Source organism: Oryctolagus cuniculus, chromosome 9 (genome assembly GCF_051225735.1).
Source record: "Oryctolagus cuniculus isolate XC-2025 breed Fujian yellow rabbit chromosome 9, ASM5122573v1, whole genome shotgun sequence".
In the NCBI taxonomy this organism is placed as follows: domain Eukaryota; kingdom Metazoa; phylum Chordata; class Mammalia; order Lagomorpha; family Leporidae; genus Oryctolagus; species Oryctolagus cuniculus.
In genome coordinates, this window is record NC_142875.1 from 135,758,386 (window position 1) to 135,776,286 (window position 17,901).

A 17,901-nucleotide genomic window follows, 5' to 3' on the forward strand; every position below is an offset into this window, starting at 1 on the left:
TGCCAGCATAGCTCATTCGTGGCATTTTGCCAGTCGTACCAGCGGGCAAAACCAGGTGCTGGCCACCCCTGTTTCAAGGATCAGAGCTCTTAGGAGACAGCTGATCACTGCTCACCCGGGTCTGCAGATGGAACAGTGATTCTCTCGGGATCCACTATTTACGGGATAAGCCTCGGAGTAAAAGAAATGGAATCTGAAGACATTTGTTGCTTGAATGGCCCTTGGAAGAGCATAATCTGGCTTTCTCCTTTCCCTGAGTGTGACGAGTTTTCTGTCACTCAGTTCCCCATGAAAATCAAGAGTCAGCCTGCCCCCAACAAACTAAGGAACCTACAGAGGTCAGAGAGAGCTTAGAAAGGAAATCCCAGCTATGTACTCCTTCCAGAATAAGCCTAAGCTCTTGTAATTTAGATATCAAAAGGCTGCAGGAAAAATCCTTTAAGATAAATCCACGAATTAGCCAGATGGTTCCCATGCCGCAGCACCGTGGCCTCAGTGGTGACCTTGGTGCAGCGAGGCTGTTTCCACAGCAAAGGGAGCAGGCTCTGGGGGTGGTCACCTCCTGTCCCTGCCTATTCTTTGAAGAAAAATGCCTCTGCAAATGAAGCGTGACACCACTTGTACTTTCTTCCCACACTGCGTGCAACATGAGGGTTAGACAAGGTCGGGTTCGTCCCCTTTCTGGACATCGGCCCATTTCCAAATAGCCACAGGGCCAACCCTAAGCCCGCCCACCTTGAGAAGGGTTTCCATGTGGACACATGGATGTTCCAGAGACACTCGCTACCCTCAGCGTTGCCCCTGCACATGGCATCTGTCAGAGGCCTGGCAGGAGCAGATGGCATGCTCAAGATGCTAATTACCTAGTTGAACAAAGGGACCATTTATAGAGATGTGACTGGCAGAGAGGACGCTGACAATGAAGAGCACAGGACCAGCCTCCCAAGGACAGAACAGCGCTGTTTGGGAGCCCTGTGTGAGAAGCGACAAGAACGGGTGGTCAGCAGCTGCAGACGGAGGTTCCTGTCAGGAGATGTGGCCCTAGGCAGGTGACAGTCATGGGAGTGACCTGGCAGGAGGGGCCCACAGAGCAGGCAGCAGCCCATGCCTGCCTGCCTGTTCTGTGATGGAATGCAAACTGGAATGTGGGGCACAAGAGAACCCAAGACTAGGCTTTGGAAGAGGACAGGGGTGAGACTGCGACCTGGCGAGGAAGAGCACACAGCCCATGAACGTGGTCCAGTGAAAGCTTGTGTGACGAGGCATTTCTCACCTGCAGAACTAGCGAGCAGTCTGCCTTGTGAGCCGTTCTCAGGACACAGGAAGACACTACCCAGACACTCAGATACACACGTTATAAGGTAAGAGAAATATTTAATTTTGCACAAGAACGAGCTTATACTGAACAAATTCAACCAAAGAATATTAAGTGCAGTCAAACAAGGGCGACAGGGATGACTCTGCTGTTAGAAAAGTTAGGTAACCATGCCTGTGCATTGTCGTTGTGACTAACTCGTTTCGGGTTTCTTCTCAGAGTGTGTACTGTACATAACACGCTGCAGCTGCTTAGTCTCGCTTCTGAAAGCAGCATCCGTCCACTGCCTCACCTCTGTCTCTGCCGTGAGGACTCTGCTCTAGAGAAAGGTCTTCTGCACCAGACTGGCGGGGCTCAGGCTCCCGCCCAGGAACCATGGCACTGCGGCCACGCTCCACACCCATCCTGCATGGCGACGCCAGGTACACTGGAGACAGAATGTGATGTAGTGTTGCCCTAAGAACTTTGCTTTTGTGATTTTCTCAAGCTCCACACATTTCATAATTGAAAGTTCACTTAGTCGTTAACAAAGCTGCATGTCACTGCCCACAAATCATCCAATTGAAGTTTTAACGGTTTTTTGGTCTTTTAAATGAAAGAACATTCTGTAAAAGGAAATCTCCTCTGAGACGCTTGACTTCACAGTTCCTGAAGGCACTGTGGATCCACAGAGCAACAGATGTGTCCGTTCTAGAGGAAAAAGGGAAAAAAGTGGTGTGTGAACATTTAAGCCATTAGTACACACTCACACCCGCTGAATATGCGTGCTCACTCAGCTGCCGAGAGGTCAGTGAGTGACCTGGTCACTGTCCGGAGACTGCTGCGGAAGCGGGGACTGTGCTCGGGTACTCGAGGTGGGTCGCTGACCTCACAGCATCGCTGTGTATCACAGTTATTCTCTCATTTGTTCATTTATTTCCAGGATTGACTTTGAGTATATCATGCTCTGTCATAAAGCAGGTATTAGTTTATCAGGGGTGGGGTGGTGAACCAGTGAGGACTAAGCAATCACACAGTCCAACATGGTGAGCAGTGTCAGAAATGTGCTGTGGACTGAACATCCGTGTGCCCTCACAGTGTGCTGAAGCCTGACCCCGTGTGATGGTGTGAGGAGGCCCTTTCAAAGAGACATGAAAGCCTGCTTCCTCCCTTCCTCTCTTCCTCCCTCTGTCCATCTGCTTAATCTCCCAGTTCTTTCTATTTGAAAGTCAAAATTAGAGAGAGGGCAAGAGAGACACAGCTCTTCCACCTGCTGGTTCATTCCCAGATGTCCCCCATAGCCAGGACTGGGCCAGGTGGAAGCCAGGACCTTCATCCGAGTCTCCCACATGGGTGGCAGGGGGTAAAACTCTTGGGCCATCTTCTGCTGCATTTCCCAGGCCATTAGCAGGGAGCTGGATCAGAAGTGGAGCAGCCAGGTGTTGAATGAATCAGTGCCCATATGGCATGGTGCCTTCATAGGTGGCAGCTTTACCTGCTATGCCATGATTCAGGCCCTAGAGGGGATGTTTTTATAGTTTAAGCCTCCCAGTCTAGAGTCATCACAGCCAAGACCGACTGAGACAAGAGAGAGATCAAGTGGCACCATGAGCTTCATGAAACATTGACTGCTTATGTTAGGAAAACGATCTAGTATACCTCAAAGAAGAAAAAATTCGTACCTTATTTTCCTCTGCCAGATTCATGACAATGACAGGTAGCAGTGTCGGTCATCATAACAATACCCTTCCCCTTTCAGAGTGAGTGCTCTGTGTCAGGTACTTTTCTGGGCATTTACATCACAATTTACAATTACAATTACAATTTACATCACATTTACAATCCCTGGAAGCATTTCCAGAGGGATCTCTACTAACAGTCACATGTTTTAGACTCAAAAAGTGAATACCCAAAAGCTTAAGCAACATTTCAAAAGTCAGTTATTGGTTGGTAGAACTGGGACAAAAACTCGGGTTCGCCTAACACTCACACCCTATTCTGTATTTTCTCTTACATAACTGACTTTAGTACACTGAAAATGTGTTATACCTTAATACAGTATAGTTCCAGGTGTTTTTATTTCCATAAAAAGATTTAGATCCTCTAACCTTCGTGGAAGCACATCAACTGAGGGGAAAAGCTTGTCTGTGGCCAAGAAGAATATTTGTGATTTAGCCTGTGTTTGATCTTTCTCAATCATTATTAGGCAGCGTTCTTGCTCTGGCAGTGGGAGAGACCTGGCCTTCGCTGGTGGTGCCTGCAGCTCTGCCACTGTGCCCATGACTTGTCTTCTGACCAGGACCCACAGCCACAGCCTGAGACTGCCAGTGCTGAAATCACCCTGCACTGTCTGAACAGAAACGGTGAGGCTGTCTCCGGGGCCACCAGCTGGACTATGTGGAACGAGCACTAGAATCCTGTGGAGGCATAGCTGAGTCCTAGCTCCTGTGAGTGTGTCCCAGGGAGGGACTGCTGCCAGCAATGCATGGCTGTTTTTTTTTAAGAGATTGATTTGTTTCTTTCAAAGGCAGACCTAGCTGCTGCTTCACTCCCCAAATGGCTCATGCCAGGCTGAAGTCAGGAGCCCAAAACTCCATCATGCGAGTCAGGGCCTCAAGTACATGGGCCATCTTCCACTGCCTTCCCAGGCACATTAGCAGGGACCTGTATCAGAAGTGGAGCAGCCAGGACTCAAACTGGTGCTCTGTTATGGGATGCCAGTGTCAAAGGTGGCGGGATGATCCACTGCACTACAATGCCAGCTCCAGGCATAGTTTGTTATATCAGACTGCTCCCCCTATAGATAACTATAAATGCTGAGCAAATTATAAACATAGCAATTAAAAGCAATAGGAAGAAGCAGATAGACAGAGGAGGGATTTCATCATTCTAAGGGAGGCAAATGTGTATTCCCTCTTGAAGCACTCTCTGATCTGGTCAGCTTAAGACAACTCCAGTGAAGCAGGAGGCCACTATCTCACAGGCCCACAATGACACATGACAGCATGGAGATCTTCACTGGTGCTGGAGATACAGAGGAGACTCTTAGGAGACCAGCAGAGAGCCTTGGCTGGGAAGTTGAAAGGGCTGAGTTCCAGGGAACAGCGTTTAAGATCCAGGACCTGTCAAATCAGGAAGGATTCCTACCAATGGCCCATAAAGGCTGCGATTAGGAATAGAACAGTTTTAAGATTAGATTTACCCTAAAACTAAAGGTGAATGTGGAAGAGACCTACCACCTAACAAGTGCAAAGCCAGGCTCTCGTAAGTACAAGGAGACTGGTCAGTAATTGACAACTCAAGGGTCTCTACAACATATCATTCATTATAACCAGCACAGCATAAAATTAACAGACATGTGAAAGAACACAGGAAAATGAGACCCCCGTCAAGATAAAAAGTAGTGAATAGAAAATGATTCAAAGATGATTCAGGTCCTGAAAGAATGTGTTATACATATTTCAAAGATGTAAACAATGGTAGTCATAATGAATGAACAGATAGTAAATCTCAACAGAGATTAGAAAAATTAAATGAAAAATTTATTTACTTAAAAGTACAGTATCTGAAAATGAGAAAACTCCTGAGTAGATTTAACAGCAGTGTACAGATGACTGAAAAATATCCATAAATTTGAAGAAAACTGAGTAGAAATGATCCCATCTCTAAAACAAAAAAAAAAAATGATTTAAAAATAGTACCTTAGTGACCTTCAGGGTAGTGAAACCACTCAAACTAAAGTCCCGAAAGATCAAGAAAATATGGCAGACAAATGAAGTGAAGAAACACTGGCTAAACTTTTCTCAAATTTGGTATAAAAACATGAACTTACACATCCAAAAAGTCTAAAACTATGATTCTGTTCCTTTAATTCCTTAAAATATATAATTAAGACAAAAGTCAAGTGGAAAGGTGGAATCCGTAGTGTACAGAGTTGTAGAGCACATGATTCTAACAGTACAACCTTGGGGGATGGTGATGCACTGTTGTGTTGTATATGAATAGGATAATATTGAATCTGTTACGTGATAAGATGGTAAATTAGAATCATGAATTGAAGATAAAATCCAAGAGAATATTGAAAATGGGCTAAAGTAAAAGTTACTTACCAGAAAGAAGGCAGGAATGAACAAATAGGGGAATGTAGAAATTATGAAAGAAGTAGAAAATAAGTGGCAGAATGGTAGCTCTAAATCTACCAAAAATTACATTACAAATAAACAGACTTAAGACCTCAATGACAAGGTAAGGATTGTCACAGTGTCTTAAAAACACACCTTAAATATAAAACCATACATAGGTTGGAAGTAGATGGATCAGAAGTATCTGTGTGGCTAATATAAATAAATGACAAAACTGATTATAAGTCGGTAAGGTCTGGTAGACTGGGCCTGGCGTTGTGGTGTAGGCAGTAAAACCACAGACTATAATGCTGGCATCCCATCCATGTGAGCGTGGGTTTGAGCCCTGCTGCTCTGCTTCAAATCCAGCCCCCTGGATCATGGCCTGGGAAAAGCAGAAGATGGCCCAAGTGCTTGGGCCCCTGCCAGCCTTGTGGGAGACAAATGAAGCGCCGGGCCTGGGCTGGCCCTAGCTGTTGCAGCCATCTGGGGAGGCAGTCAGCAGTTGGAAGCTCCCTCCTCCCACCCTTCTCTGTCTGTCTCACCCTTTCTCCTTCTCTTTCAGTAACTCTGTCACATAAATGGAATCACACAATGTATAATCTTTTAGGTTTTCTGCTCAGTTGATCATTTTATTGTTATGTAACATCTTCCCATGACTCTATCAAGAATTTTTAAAATTTTTTTCAAGACTTTCAAATAAGTCAGTTTTTGAAAAAAAAATTGTGTGATTCCATTTATGTGAAATTTTAAAACGAAAAATGAATCTGTTGTGTGAAGAAATAAAATTGAGGCTGTCCATTCCAAGTACGTGTTACCTGAAGGGGAAAAAGGTATTCTCTGGCCCCGAAACTCATCCAATTACAGACTTAGTGCTGCATCTCGCTGTCATAAATATTATCTTGATAAAACCAGAAATGAAACATGAGTCACTGAAATTTAATCTGACTTCTAGAAATAGTAACCTTTTACTATCAAGACTAACTATAAAAGGTAATTATTTTTACATAATAACACAGTAAAATAAATTTTCTTAAGATCCTGCAGGCTCTGGCTATATTTATTGTTAATGAAGTCATTGTTATTCTTTTAATGCTAAACTGTTAAAAATTTTTCTTGACCCCTATTTTTAACTTTTCAGTTATATATGTATTTCTAATCATATTACTATCAGTATTTTAGGGTTTAAGAGTCCATTTTCGTATTCCTTTATTTTCAGCCATCTTGCAGCCAAAGTGTATATATAATTATACAGTTATCTGTATTATTGTAAGCACTTTTATTTCTGATGGCTGAGTAATACAATTATGTGATAAAGTATGTATTTGATAAGAAATAATAGTTCTATATTGTTTTATAGAGTAACATATGACATAACATGCACTCACTACCACTGTTGCAACATTTTGTGGAGTTATTTTTTAATCATTTTCCTATTACTGGACATGTGGCTTCTTCCTTGATTCTGCATGGTGATTGAGCTGGTTTTGCATTTTGAATGATTTCTTTAGGTGGCATTCTCAGGCCTGGAATGAAAGGGGGACACACATGTGGCTGTTGACGTGTCAGTAGGCCGCCGTCAGCAGGGTTAGTGTCTGTGACACGTAGAAAATGAGTTGTGTGATGGCCTCTTTTATTTTAATAGCTGTTCTACTAAATTGTGAATTGTTTATTCATCCTGTCCTGACTTATTTATGGGGAACAAGTGCTTTTCTTATTTTTATGTGTTTTGGGTGGAACAAAGAAATATGCTGAAAAATTTGTTCATGCTCCATTTCTTCCTGTTTTGTTCATTTTTATCTTATATTTTATCACACCTAAGGCAGAGAAGGCATCTCCCCCTAGAATTTTGATAAATATCGAATTGTCTTTATTCAACATGATATTATATAAAATGAGTTCCTCCAGTCATCGCAGTCCTTAGGGGATACTCTCTGTTCTTCCATCCATCTGCAAAGCTCACTGTGCTGCTGCCCCTGTGTGTGCTTTGGGCCCCAGACAGACCTGCTTACCTGCTTTTAGGGCTTCTAGCTGGTACTTGCTGATCCTCGGGTACAACACGTTTTACCTATAAAACCCCACTTGTTTTCCATGTGGACTTCACCTCTTCCTGCTTTGTAGGATCTCTCAGGGTGGTCAAGAGGCTCCCTGGCATCTGATTTCCCAAGGTTCCTCCCTCCTCACGTCTCAGCTGTGAGCTCCACACACACTCACCAGAAGCAAGTGGCTGAACGAAGTCCTCTCCAAGTCACAGGTTTAGTTTGTGAAAGAAGGAACTTTTTTTTTAACCTAAGTAAATTAAAGCTGAACACACCCTTGGATGGAGGAGGGAAGCTGGCCTGGTCTCTGAGCTGACTCGTGTTCCTCAGAGCTCACTGTGCTGAGGAGCAGCGCAGAGAAGCCACAGGTCATGTGGTCTGCAGCCTCGGACCCCCGCACGGGGGCTACCAACACTCTCGGGTGGCATCATGGCATCCACATGGGCGCCAGTTGCTCTCATTCCTCGGGTAAGCTAACAGGGTGTCCCCCATGGCCATACAGTGTGGCTGAGCAGGCCTTTGGTTGCAGCAGCTGTAGTCCTGACCACTGGAACAACTCTGTCCAGTAGATTCTATGACATGGACACGTTCTCTGTGATGGCCACGAGCTATGTGTGGCTACCGGGCAACTGGAATGCAGCTGGTGAAGCTGAGGAATTCAGTGTTTAATTTCACTTCCTTTAAATTTACATAAAAGAGGCTGAAGGGATAGCTCTAGATAGTAAGCTACTGGACAAGAGTTTCCAGAAGTGACTATCTCTATGCTCACCACTCTACCTCCAGACGCCCACCTTCCAGTGATAGAACTACTCCTAGCTGTGTTCTTGGCAGTCAACAGTAGCTTCTAAGCATCCAAGCGTAGTGGTGAGAAGCCATGGCTTTAATTCCGCAACAGCCTTTGCCTGCAAGGCACTGAGTGACAAACTCACTGATGCCTGTGCCCCATCACCCAGGGCTTGCTTGTGTCCTCAGTGCTCAGCACTGTAACCCACCTGAAGGGAATAAGAGGACCCACTGCATCTGGTAACGAGACGTGAGGGCTGAGCTCTGAGATGCATGCTGGGAAGCCTATCTTACAGAACACTGCTATGTGCTGTGAATAACTTTAGTGACTTTCAGATTTGCTAATGCTCTCCAGAAAACAGTAAATGTTCACTCAGAAAGCTTTGCTCATTGACAAATTGCATTGAATGATGGAGCTAGAATTTGTGTTTGAAGTAGACTGAAATCTGTCTTAAAGCACTTTATGTGTCTTTGTCCTGTTAGAGCAAGCTGCCCTGGTGAGAAGTGGCTCTGAATGAGATCGCTTTGTGGAAAAAGTTTTGCAAGATGCAGAACGTGGAGCAGCTACAGAGACTGCTCTGTGAGCACAGAGCAGCCTGATGTCTGGACCCCTCATCTGTTCCTGAACTGGAGGGCTGACTCCAAGATTCTACGTGCGCAGTGCCCTGACCACTCAGTCAGATGGCTGTAGGGATGATCCAACCAGAACACCATCAGCATTTCCAACATCTATCATCTCTAGGTCCTCTGCCAACCTAATCTGTGTTTTTTCCTCCACTGAAGTAAAAGACACAATGCTCTATTTTCCTACAAGAATAAGAAGAATCTTTATAATGATTTTTCTCCAAGTGTGGAAATAACGTGTGGTAAATAATAGATCTTAAATTTTTCAATTCAGTGTAACTGACCACAACAAACCAAGAAATAAGCCAATTTTTGCCAGATTGATTTCCACTTTGGAAAAATGTAATGTATCTGCTTTGTCAATATGTTTTACAGACCTCATAAAAGAACTAGATAAAAATCAATAAGATAATGTTGTCTTCCATCATGAGAAGAAACATCAAGTGTGCTGGCGCAGTCCTTACAGATACGTGGGAACATACCTTAGACATGGCCTACTTAAATACCTGATGGTTCTGGTTTCAGCCAGGCCCTCTGCTTCCCCACGACACATGGTGTAGGGTGCATGGGACAGTGAGCCATGGAGCAAACAAAGCCGTGTGTGAGTAACATGAGGAAAAACGCTGTATCCATGGTGTAGGCCAGCACAGTGACACCTCTGAGCCTCACGTAGCAGCCAGGTGCACACAGCCGACCACATCCACTGGGCTTACCTTGCACTGGCAGAGCGTACACTCTGTGCCATGCTTAATCCACGAGGACCCGGTGAAGCGGACCACACTCATCTCATCCAGGCAGGTCTTGGTGATGTCATTGCGGATGGTGTCCGCCTGGCAGGGATCAGCGACGCAGCGCGGGCAGCACTCGCTCTCCGGGAGGACACTGAACTCGCACTCCACATCTGGGCAGGGCAGGGGCCAGCAGTCGACCTCCCCTTGCTGCCGAGAAAGCAGATGTGCCAGGGTGAGGCGGGGGCAGCTCAGTGCCCACGGCTCAGCTCAGGTGGTAGATGTCCACGCTTGGACCTCACAGGCTACCTGCACGGTTCTGCAGTCTCCTGGATTACCAAGAGCGGCCCCACACCTCCAACACCTGTGCGGCCACCTCGCCGTGCCAGCAGGAAGGCCGTCTTCCTCTTTTTGCCTACAATATGCCATCTCCATTCTTCTAACTTCCCATTTGATCCTTTGCATACACTCTGGTCCAAGTACAAAGGGCATTTGATAGTTTTTCTTTGTTTACCTGTATGTTTCTCAGTGTAGACTGATGAAAACTTTAGGAACTCACCTTTTTTATTTCACATGGGAACGTGTGAATGGGTCTTTTTAAAAATTAGTTCCCACATGTCTCCTATTTTCTTCATAATTCGGAATCTCATGGCTTCAGACATGAAAGCAGCTTTCGGGCACAGAAACTGACCTTGCTCTGTCAATCAGTTTTTGGGTTGAAAATAAAAAGGAAGCGTCAATAAGGCGTTCTCTGACGCGCTCGGCCTTGCCTGGGGAGGAGGAGGAGACCAGGAGTTCAGGCCCCCTCAGGGAGGCTGGTGTTTCACTGCTTCCCACCCAGTGTTCCCAGGAACAGTTTCAGAAACATGGAGAAGGCAATTCTAATATGTACTTACTGCATATCCACATCACATGCAAAACAGTGCCCACAGACCAGTGCGCATGGCGATACTCTTTAGAGGAACGAAGCATCAGTGGGCGTTGCTTTTTTTCCCCCCACATCTGAGCATGATTGGTGGAAGTGGACTGGTAGAATTTCTCCTTGGAAAAGGAGTGAGCTTCCTGGCACCAAGGCCACTGTTCTCTCTAGGGCCACCTTTCAACATGGCAGGGCACAACTGCACGGCACTGCACAACAGCTCTGGCAAGTGCTGTCCTCAGCCCTCCCCGTCAGCCTCCCTGGCAGACTCACCAAGCAGCGGCACTGTTGGCAGCGCTGGACCCAGGTGTCACCGCTGTTGTACACCGTCTCCCCATTTTGGTGGAGGCACTGACTGCTGAGCCTGGGGTCACATTCAGGGCAGCAGAAAAGATCAACTGTGGGATTCTCACAGTCGCAGACCATCCGTCGACACATGACGAATCCGCTCTAGGGGAGAAGGAAATAGCGCGGCTACACAAACGTCCATTGCTCAGTGAACTGACCCCACCCACACACCAGGGCATTCAACATGTTTGTGGAAGGTGGAATTGAAAGAAAATGTACATTTCCTCCAACCTGTGTGTGCTTGCAGCACATGTGTATGTGTATCAGTAGCTGGTTTTCAAGTTGAACTAACTCAGACTGTTTGCCCAACATAATCAATTTTCTTTAAAATCCCATTTTGTAGCTGACACACAGAATTTACCCAAGCTAGAAGACTTCTTTTCCATCCACGACTCCTCCAGTGACCTGACCAGAAAGAAACATTCCAGAAATGAACAGAACAATGGTAACAGCTGCCTGGCCCTTGTGGATACAAATGTGTATATATATATATATATATATGAATATGCATGTGTTTTTATATTAGCACTGCAATTTGGATGCTAAGTTTCATTTCTGTGAAGCTGTGAGTATTTGGTAGCTAGTAAGTTTTTACTCATGCATACTGTTAGACTTCTGGAATGTTTATAGCCTCACATTCTTGTACAAGTTTTACCATTTTTTCCTAGCAGTTGAGTCCTTGGTACATACTATTACTCAGTTAACTCTAAGTCTAGCACTAACTGGATGTACAACAAAACACCTGTCTAAAACTGAAGTACAACCCAGATTCTTCCTCCTGAATGTGATGATATAACTATGGGGAAAGAGGCACACTGGGAATGAAAATGTTACAAGCAGGGACACACAGCAGCGCATCCTGTGTAGTGATACAGTGGATGCCATCAGCAGGAGCAAGGGCTGGGTCACTGAGGCAGGCTCCGAGGCAGTGCTGAGGCGTCACACAAGGAGTGTGCGCTCTGCAGCCCGTCCACGGGAGGCTCTGAAAACGTACAGTCAGTCAGGGCTGGGGTGCAGTGTTTGCCTGGCTTGGAGGAACAGGACTGCCTAGGAGAAGACACTGATGACATCAGGAGATTCACTATGGCTCCATGGATGATTGCATTTTCCAGAATCCTCAGGCACTGTGCTGAAGAAGTTGCAAACGCTAAGTTGGTATCTTGGCTCCGAGTGTTTCACCACCACTCACCTGACATGAGCACACGGAGCAGCGGTCGCTCTCCAGCACCCAGATCTGACCGCTGTGCTTCACCTTCCCATCGTGGATGCAGTCCCCGGTGCAGTTCTTGCCGTGAGGGCACCGGCAGTCATAGCCACCATCCAGGTTGAAGCAGATGGTGTCGTTGGCACAGCTGTGCCTCCCGGTCCCACACTCGTCGACATCTACAGCCAAGAAAGCGGCAGGCAGCATGGTTAGAGGATGAGCAAGTGGTCTCTCTGGCACACGCCACACCATGAGCGCTGACTACAGCCGTGCCTGTGATGTGAGACGTCACAAGACACACTAAGTGTCTGACTGCGAAACCAGTTACCCTTGGATGAGTGTCAGCGTTTCCGTCTCTGGATACCGCAGGCTTTGTGAGAATTCTTCAAGTGCTTAGGGTGTTTTATTTGGTATTGCAGCCCAGTATTCAGCTGGTGCTCATGGAGCCAGCGCTGTGATACAGTGAACTGGTATCTCCTATGAGTACCGGCTTGCGTCTCAGCTGGCCCACTTAGAATTCATCACCCTGCTAATGGCATGGGAGAAGCAGTAGAAGATGTCTAAAGTGTTTCATGGGAGACCTGGAGGAAGCTCCTGGTTCCTGGCTTCAGCCTGGCCCAGCCTTGGCCATTGTGGCCATTTGGGGAATGAACTACAGATGGAAGATTTCTAGAGAAAAATCTGAAATAATAAAAAGGGGTAAGGAAAATGTCAGGGGGTCATTCAGGCTGTTTGTTCTGTTTCGAGCCCCATTCCCTAGCTGCAGCACGGCACACGTCTGCTCCCACCAGTGTGGGCCGAGGTGTTCTCCCTTACAGCTCAGGGACTGTCACACAGTCCAGAGACTGCACTCCCCCGACGAGGGGCAGTTACCAGACCTCACAAAGAACGCACTCCCTGTTAACTTTCGCATTTCAAATCGCTGCTTCGTCCCCTGTGTGACTCCACTGGCAGCCGCCCATTCCTCACCCAGACTCGCTGCCTCCGTGGCAGCCGCAGCCGACAGCATTTTCATACAGATGAAAAGCAAACACACCCTGACCCACGGACAGCTCCGTGAGAGGAGGTGCGCTTCACGTATTTACCCCATATTAAAGGTCACAAGCCCAAACACATTCCAGGATATTGCATGAGTGGCAGTAAGCACTTCCCAGTCCATCTGTTTCTTGAGTAAAGGTCAAGAGAGAAGAGAGGAATCACAGCACACGTGGGCAGAGAGAAGGTGGGATTCCTGGCTTCTGAAGCCGGGAGGCTGCACATCCATCCCTTTCAAGACCTTAAAGGCAGGATATAAGGAAGAACTGTAAGTGGCTGGATTTCAATATTAATTGACTTGGACTACTCAAGATTGTATCTAAATTTTAAATATGTAAGTTCCATTACATTTGTGTCCCTGAAAATAATCCATGTCATAAATTCCCTGTTTACCTTGATTTTATTTCCATTTTAACAAAACCAATGATTTTGTTAAAATTACAGTGAGCTTTATTATAGTGGGACTTGCCAAGGATAATGCTGTTTAGAATCAGAATAAACAGAATTGTTGGCCAGTGTGAGGATGTGTCTTTTAAAACATGAGTACAATGATCGATACAGTTCTTTGCAGATCAGATAAAATTTTCTCCTTGTAATGAAAATGACATTTTATGAGTGAGCTCTATATTCGGACTATTCAGAATACTATATTTGATAAACTGATCTTTGCATCCCATTGCATATTTTTAGAACCAGGAACTGAGGTAGGCAGGAAAACCATCAGCTATAGTAATGTGCGCTCTGTGAGCACACACTCTGTAGACACCTCGTGCTACATAACCCTTTCAGTATCCACTGTGAGAACATTATTCTGCACTTGGCAGAATCATTTGCAAACATTTCACGTGACTTAAAAATAACAGCTCTACCACCAGGTATGGTGTAATTTCTCCCTCCCCCCCCCTTTTTTTATTTATTTTTTTATTTTTTGACAGGCAGAGTGGATAGTGAGAGAGAGAGACAGAGAGAAAGGTCTTCCTTTTGCCGTTGGTTCACCCTCCAATGGCTACCACGGCTGGGGCGCTGCGGCTGGCGCACCACGCTGATCCGTTGGCAGGAGCCAGGTACTTATCCTGGTCTCCCATGGGGTGCAGGGCCCAAGCACTTGGGCCATCCTCCACTGCACTCCCGGGCCACAGCAGAGAGCTGGCCTGGAAGAGGGGCAACAGGGACAGAATCCAGCGCCCCCACCGGGACTAGAACCCGGTGTGCCGGCGCCGCAAGGCGGAGGATTAGCCTAGTGAGCCGCAGCGCCGGCTCCCCCTTTTTTTTTTGGCCAGGCTGAGTTAGACAGTGAGAGAGAGAGAGAGTCATAGACAGTGAGAGAGAGAGACAGAGAGAAAGGTCTTCCTTCCGTTGGTTCACTCCCCTAATGCTACGTCCGGCACTGCACCAATCCGAAGCCAGGAGTCAGGTGCTTCCTCATGGTCTCCCAAGCGGGTGCAGGGGCCTAAACACTTAGGCCATCCTCTGCTGCCCTCTGGGGCCACAGCAGAGAGCTGGACTGGAAAAGGAGCAACTGGGACAGAATCTGGCACCCCGACTGGGACTACAACCTGGGGTGCCGGTGCTGCAGGCGGAGGATTAGCCAAGTGAGCCATGGCGCCAGCCTCATTTTTTCTTAAAGGAACAAAGAATTCTTGGTTTTGTTGCAGAAGACAAGAAATAGATACACAGCCCCAGAACGACATGTGCACTTAAATTAAGTACAATTATAAGAGAAGAAAATCCACCCCCAACGGTGGCTGGTACGTGCTTGCCACGCCCGGAGAAACGTATGGGCAGAAACGTCATAATGTACTAACTAGCTGCTTGCGTCAGGAGAAATGACGGTATGGATACGGCCAAGGGCACTCCGGCACATTCCCTGGGATGGACCAGGAACCTCTGAGGCAGGCAGCGTAGGGTTTGGTGAACGCAGCTGGCCATGGCTAGGTGGCGGCTCACACACGCACAGCCCAAGGAGGAAGGGAAAGTGCAGGTGTCTGAACACGTCCTTGTGACTGCACACTAACTGCAGATCACTGCTGTGGCTTTGTCCATCTCAGAATTCTTTGCTTTTTTCTAAAGCAACAAAAAAATGGCACCTTCCCAGATATAATCGCAGTCTTAAAAAAGAACTCCTAAATACTGATATTACAATTCTACATATCACTGAAATTGCCCTACGTGGACAGTAACTTAGAAGTATTTGGTCTTTGTTAAAAGTATGCAGGTGGCTTTTTTAAAAGGACCCTTCAGAGCCTGCTGCCTTTAGACAGAGTACTAGATTTTTCTAATAATCTATAAATTCTATTAGTAGATAACAGTACCATCTTCCCTAAATAGTTTTCAAAAAATAAGGTTTCCAGGCTGGCGCCGGCACACCGGGTTCTAGTCCCGGTCAGGGCGCCAGATTCTGTCCCGGTTGCCCCTCTTCCAGGCCAGCTCTCTGCTATGGCCAGGGAGTGCAGTGGAGGATGGCCCAGGTGCTTGGGCCCTGCACCCCATGGGAGACCAGGAGAAGCACCTGGCTCCTGCCATCGGATCAGCGTGGTGTGCCAGCTGCAGCGCACCAGCCGCGGCGGCCATTGGAGGGTGAACCAACGGCAAAGGAAGACCTTTCTCTCTCTCCCTCTCTCTCTCTCTCACTGTCCACTCTGCCTGTCATAAAATAAAAAAAATTGAAAAAAAATAAAAAAAATAAGGTTTTCCACTTTTTCTGTGTTTGTGGAACTTCCCTGAAAAGTATTTTTCTGTAGGTATCTCAGTCCTTGACCTCACCAACTTGACATTTATCATGTGTTATCTTAATGTTTGCTTTAATTGTCCTTGTTGCTTTCTGGACTTAACACTTGTTAATGTACTTCATTACATTTTATCTTGATCACTGCCGTATATCTACTTCTAACATAATATGCCCATCTGTCTACTACATGTCACGCTAATAACTAATTCCAAATTAGGTTAGGTGCCTCATGTACTTCTGATTAAAAGATTATCTGTCTACCTATTCATCCATCTACCTATCATCCATATCAATCTTTCATTAGACAAATTCACCGCCTGGAAGTACAGTAGCTGATAAGCTAAGAAAAGCTATGGCCCTTGTAACTCACATTCTGCAGCAGATCATAAGCAAGCAAACAAACATACGCTGTATTTTCAGAGCTTAGAATTTCTATGAAGGACAGAGAAGCAGGGTAGGTGAACACAGTGTGAGAAGTGGGAGGGTATTTTACACTGGGAGCCCAGGAGAGGTCGCTGTGAGAAGAAAGCTGGACTAGATCAAACAAAGTCCTGGACAGACCTGCGGGAGGGCATCCCACACAAGGGAGCAGCACCCGCAAAGGTGTCTGTTCAGCACACTGCAGAAACACTGGGAAGCCATGGGCACATACAGTGCAGGTCCTGGGGGACTCTGGTCAGGGCTTGGGTTTTCCTGAGACCTTTTCCTGAGAGAGCTGGAAAGGGGTGTTGACAGAAGGGCCTTGACAGCTCCTTCCGTTTTAGAATCATCAGTCTGGGGGCTGTAGGCAAACGCTGCAGTCTGGGGGCTGCTCCCGTGGCCCAGGCAAAGACGATGGTGCCTCAGCCCCAAGTGGTATCCTCACAGGAAACCAGACTGGAGTGCATTTTGAAAGTCAAAATTGTGAGATTTGTTGATGGATCGCATGTGAAGTACAAGAAAAAGAAGAAACAGTGACTCCAAAATATTGCTCTGGGCAACCAGTGGAGCACAGTGCCGAGCTCTGCTCTAGTGGGAGTGGTCTGAGTCCTCACGCAGTGCCCTGGAAATCCAACGTGCAGCTGAATTAGGGCTACACAGACGGCACTTCAAGCTGTGGAACTGGGTGGGTTAGACATGGAAAACGGATAGGCCTGGTGAGGTCCAAGTCCCAGGACACTGGCAGACAGCGGTCCACGGAGAACAGAAGGGGAGGCCGGAGGCTGAGAGTGAGTGGGAGTGAAGAATGCTCATTGAGCCACCTTGTCAGATCCTAAGTGCTCAGGCAAGGAGACAGCAACTGACCAGTGGGCTTGAGAGGATGGAAACTCAGCCATCTTGAAAAGAAGACGCTGGCTGGAAGCAGGCAGGGTCATTCCTACACGGGGTGTCTTCTAAAGGTAGCAGGAAAGTGAGCGTCTGTCCTGAGTCAGGTGACGGGGAACTTACTGGCAGAACCATCCACTGGTTCACCTCCCCAGTGCCTGCCAGAGCCCGTGGACGGGGCCGAAGCAGGAGGCGAGGAATCAACCCAGGTCTCCCAGGTGGGTGGTGAGGGCCTCAAGTCCTTTAGCCATCACCAGCTGCCTCCTGCGGTCTGCACCAGCAGCAAGCTGCAATGGGGAGTGGAGATGAGAGACTAACGGGCACTCCACCACGGGTGTGGCCTCCCAGGTGGCATCTCACCTGCCCCAATTTCTGCCTCTGATAGGAGAGGAGCCAGTTCTTTCCCTGAAGTGGGAGGAAGGCAGCAGAGTCCGCCTGGGAAAGCAAGCTGGCCCGGCTTTCCCAGCGTGGCAGTTCACAGCCTGGGAGATGGAAGGAGGTAAGCAAGGGTTCTCTCTCAGAGCTACGGGGAACAGCACCTCGGACGCGGGGCAGGAACGCTGGACACCGGCGAGGGCTCCGGTGAGCCTCGGCACTTCCTCACACCCTGTGCAACCTCCTCCTTTCGGAGAGGAGCTGCACTTCCCTGCTCTCGCCTGACAGGGAAACGTCATCACATCTGACACTAGGTTACAAAGACTGGCCTCCAGCTGGGGCCAGTTCTGTCCCTTGGATCGCGGAGGAGCCAAGGCCTGTCACAGCCCTGCAGTGGA

At 47.2% G+C, this 17,901-nt stretch overlaps 1 protein-coding gene across 12 annotated transcripts in view; it reads right to left on the reverse strand.

The window, feature by feature from the left end:
• Positions 1-1,354: 1,354 nt before the first annotated feature.
• The window catches only part of NELL2 (neural EGFL like 2), a 391,818-nt gene continuing 375,271 nt past the window's right edge, over positions 1,355-17,901 (reverse strand). For all 12 annotated transcript variants that reach the window (XM_070049719.2, XM_070049717.2, XM_070049716.2 and 9 more), the window contains 4 exons: positions 12,046-12,239; positions 10,782-10,958; positions 9,575-9,799; positions 1,355-2,005 (listed from right to left, as the gene is read on the reverse strand). In XM_070049719.2, coding sequence (XP_069905820.1) covers positions 1,955-2,005; positions 9,575-9,799; positions 10,782-10,958; positions 12,046-12,239 — 647 coding nt within the window. In that variant the 3' untranslated portion in view covers positions 1,355-1,954. The remainder of the gene's footprint in view (positions 2,006-9,574; positions 9,800-10,781; positions 10,959-12,045; positions 12,240-17,901) is intronic.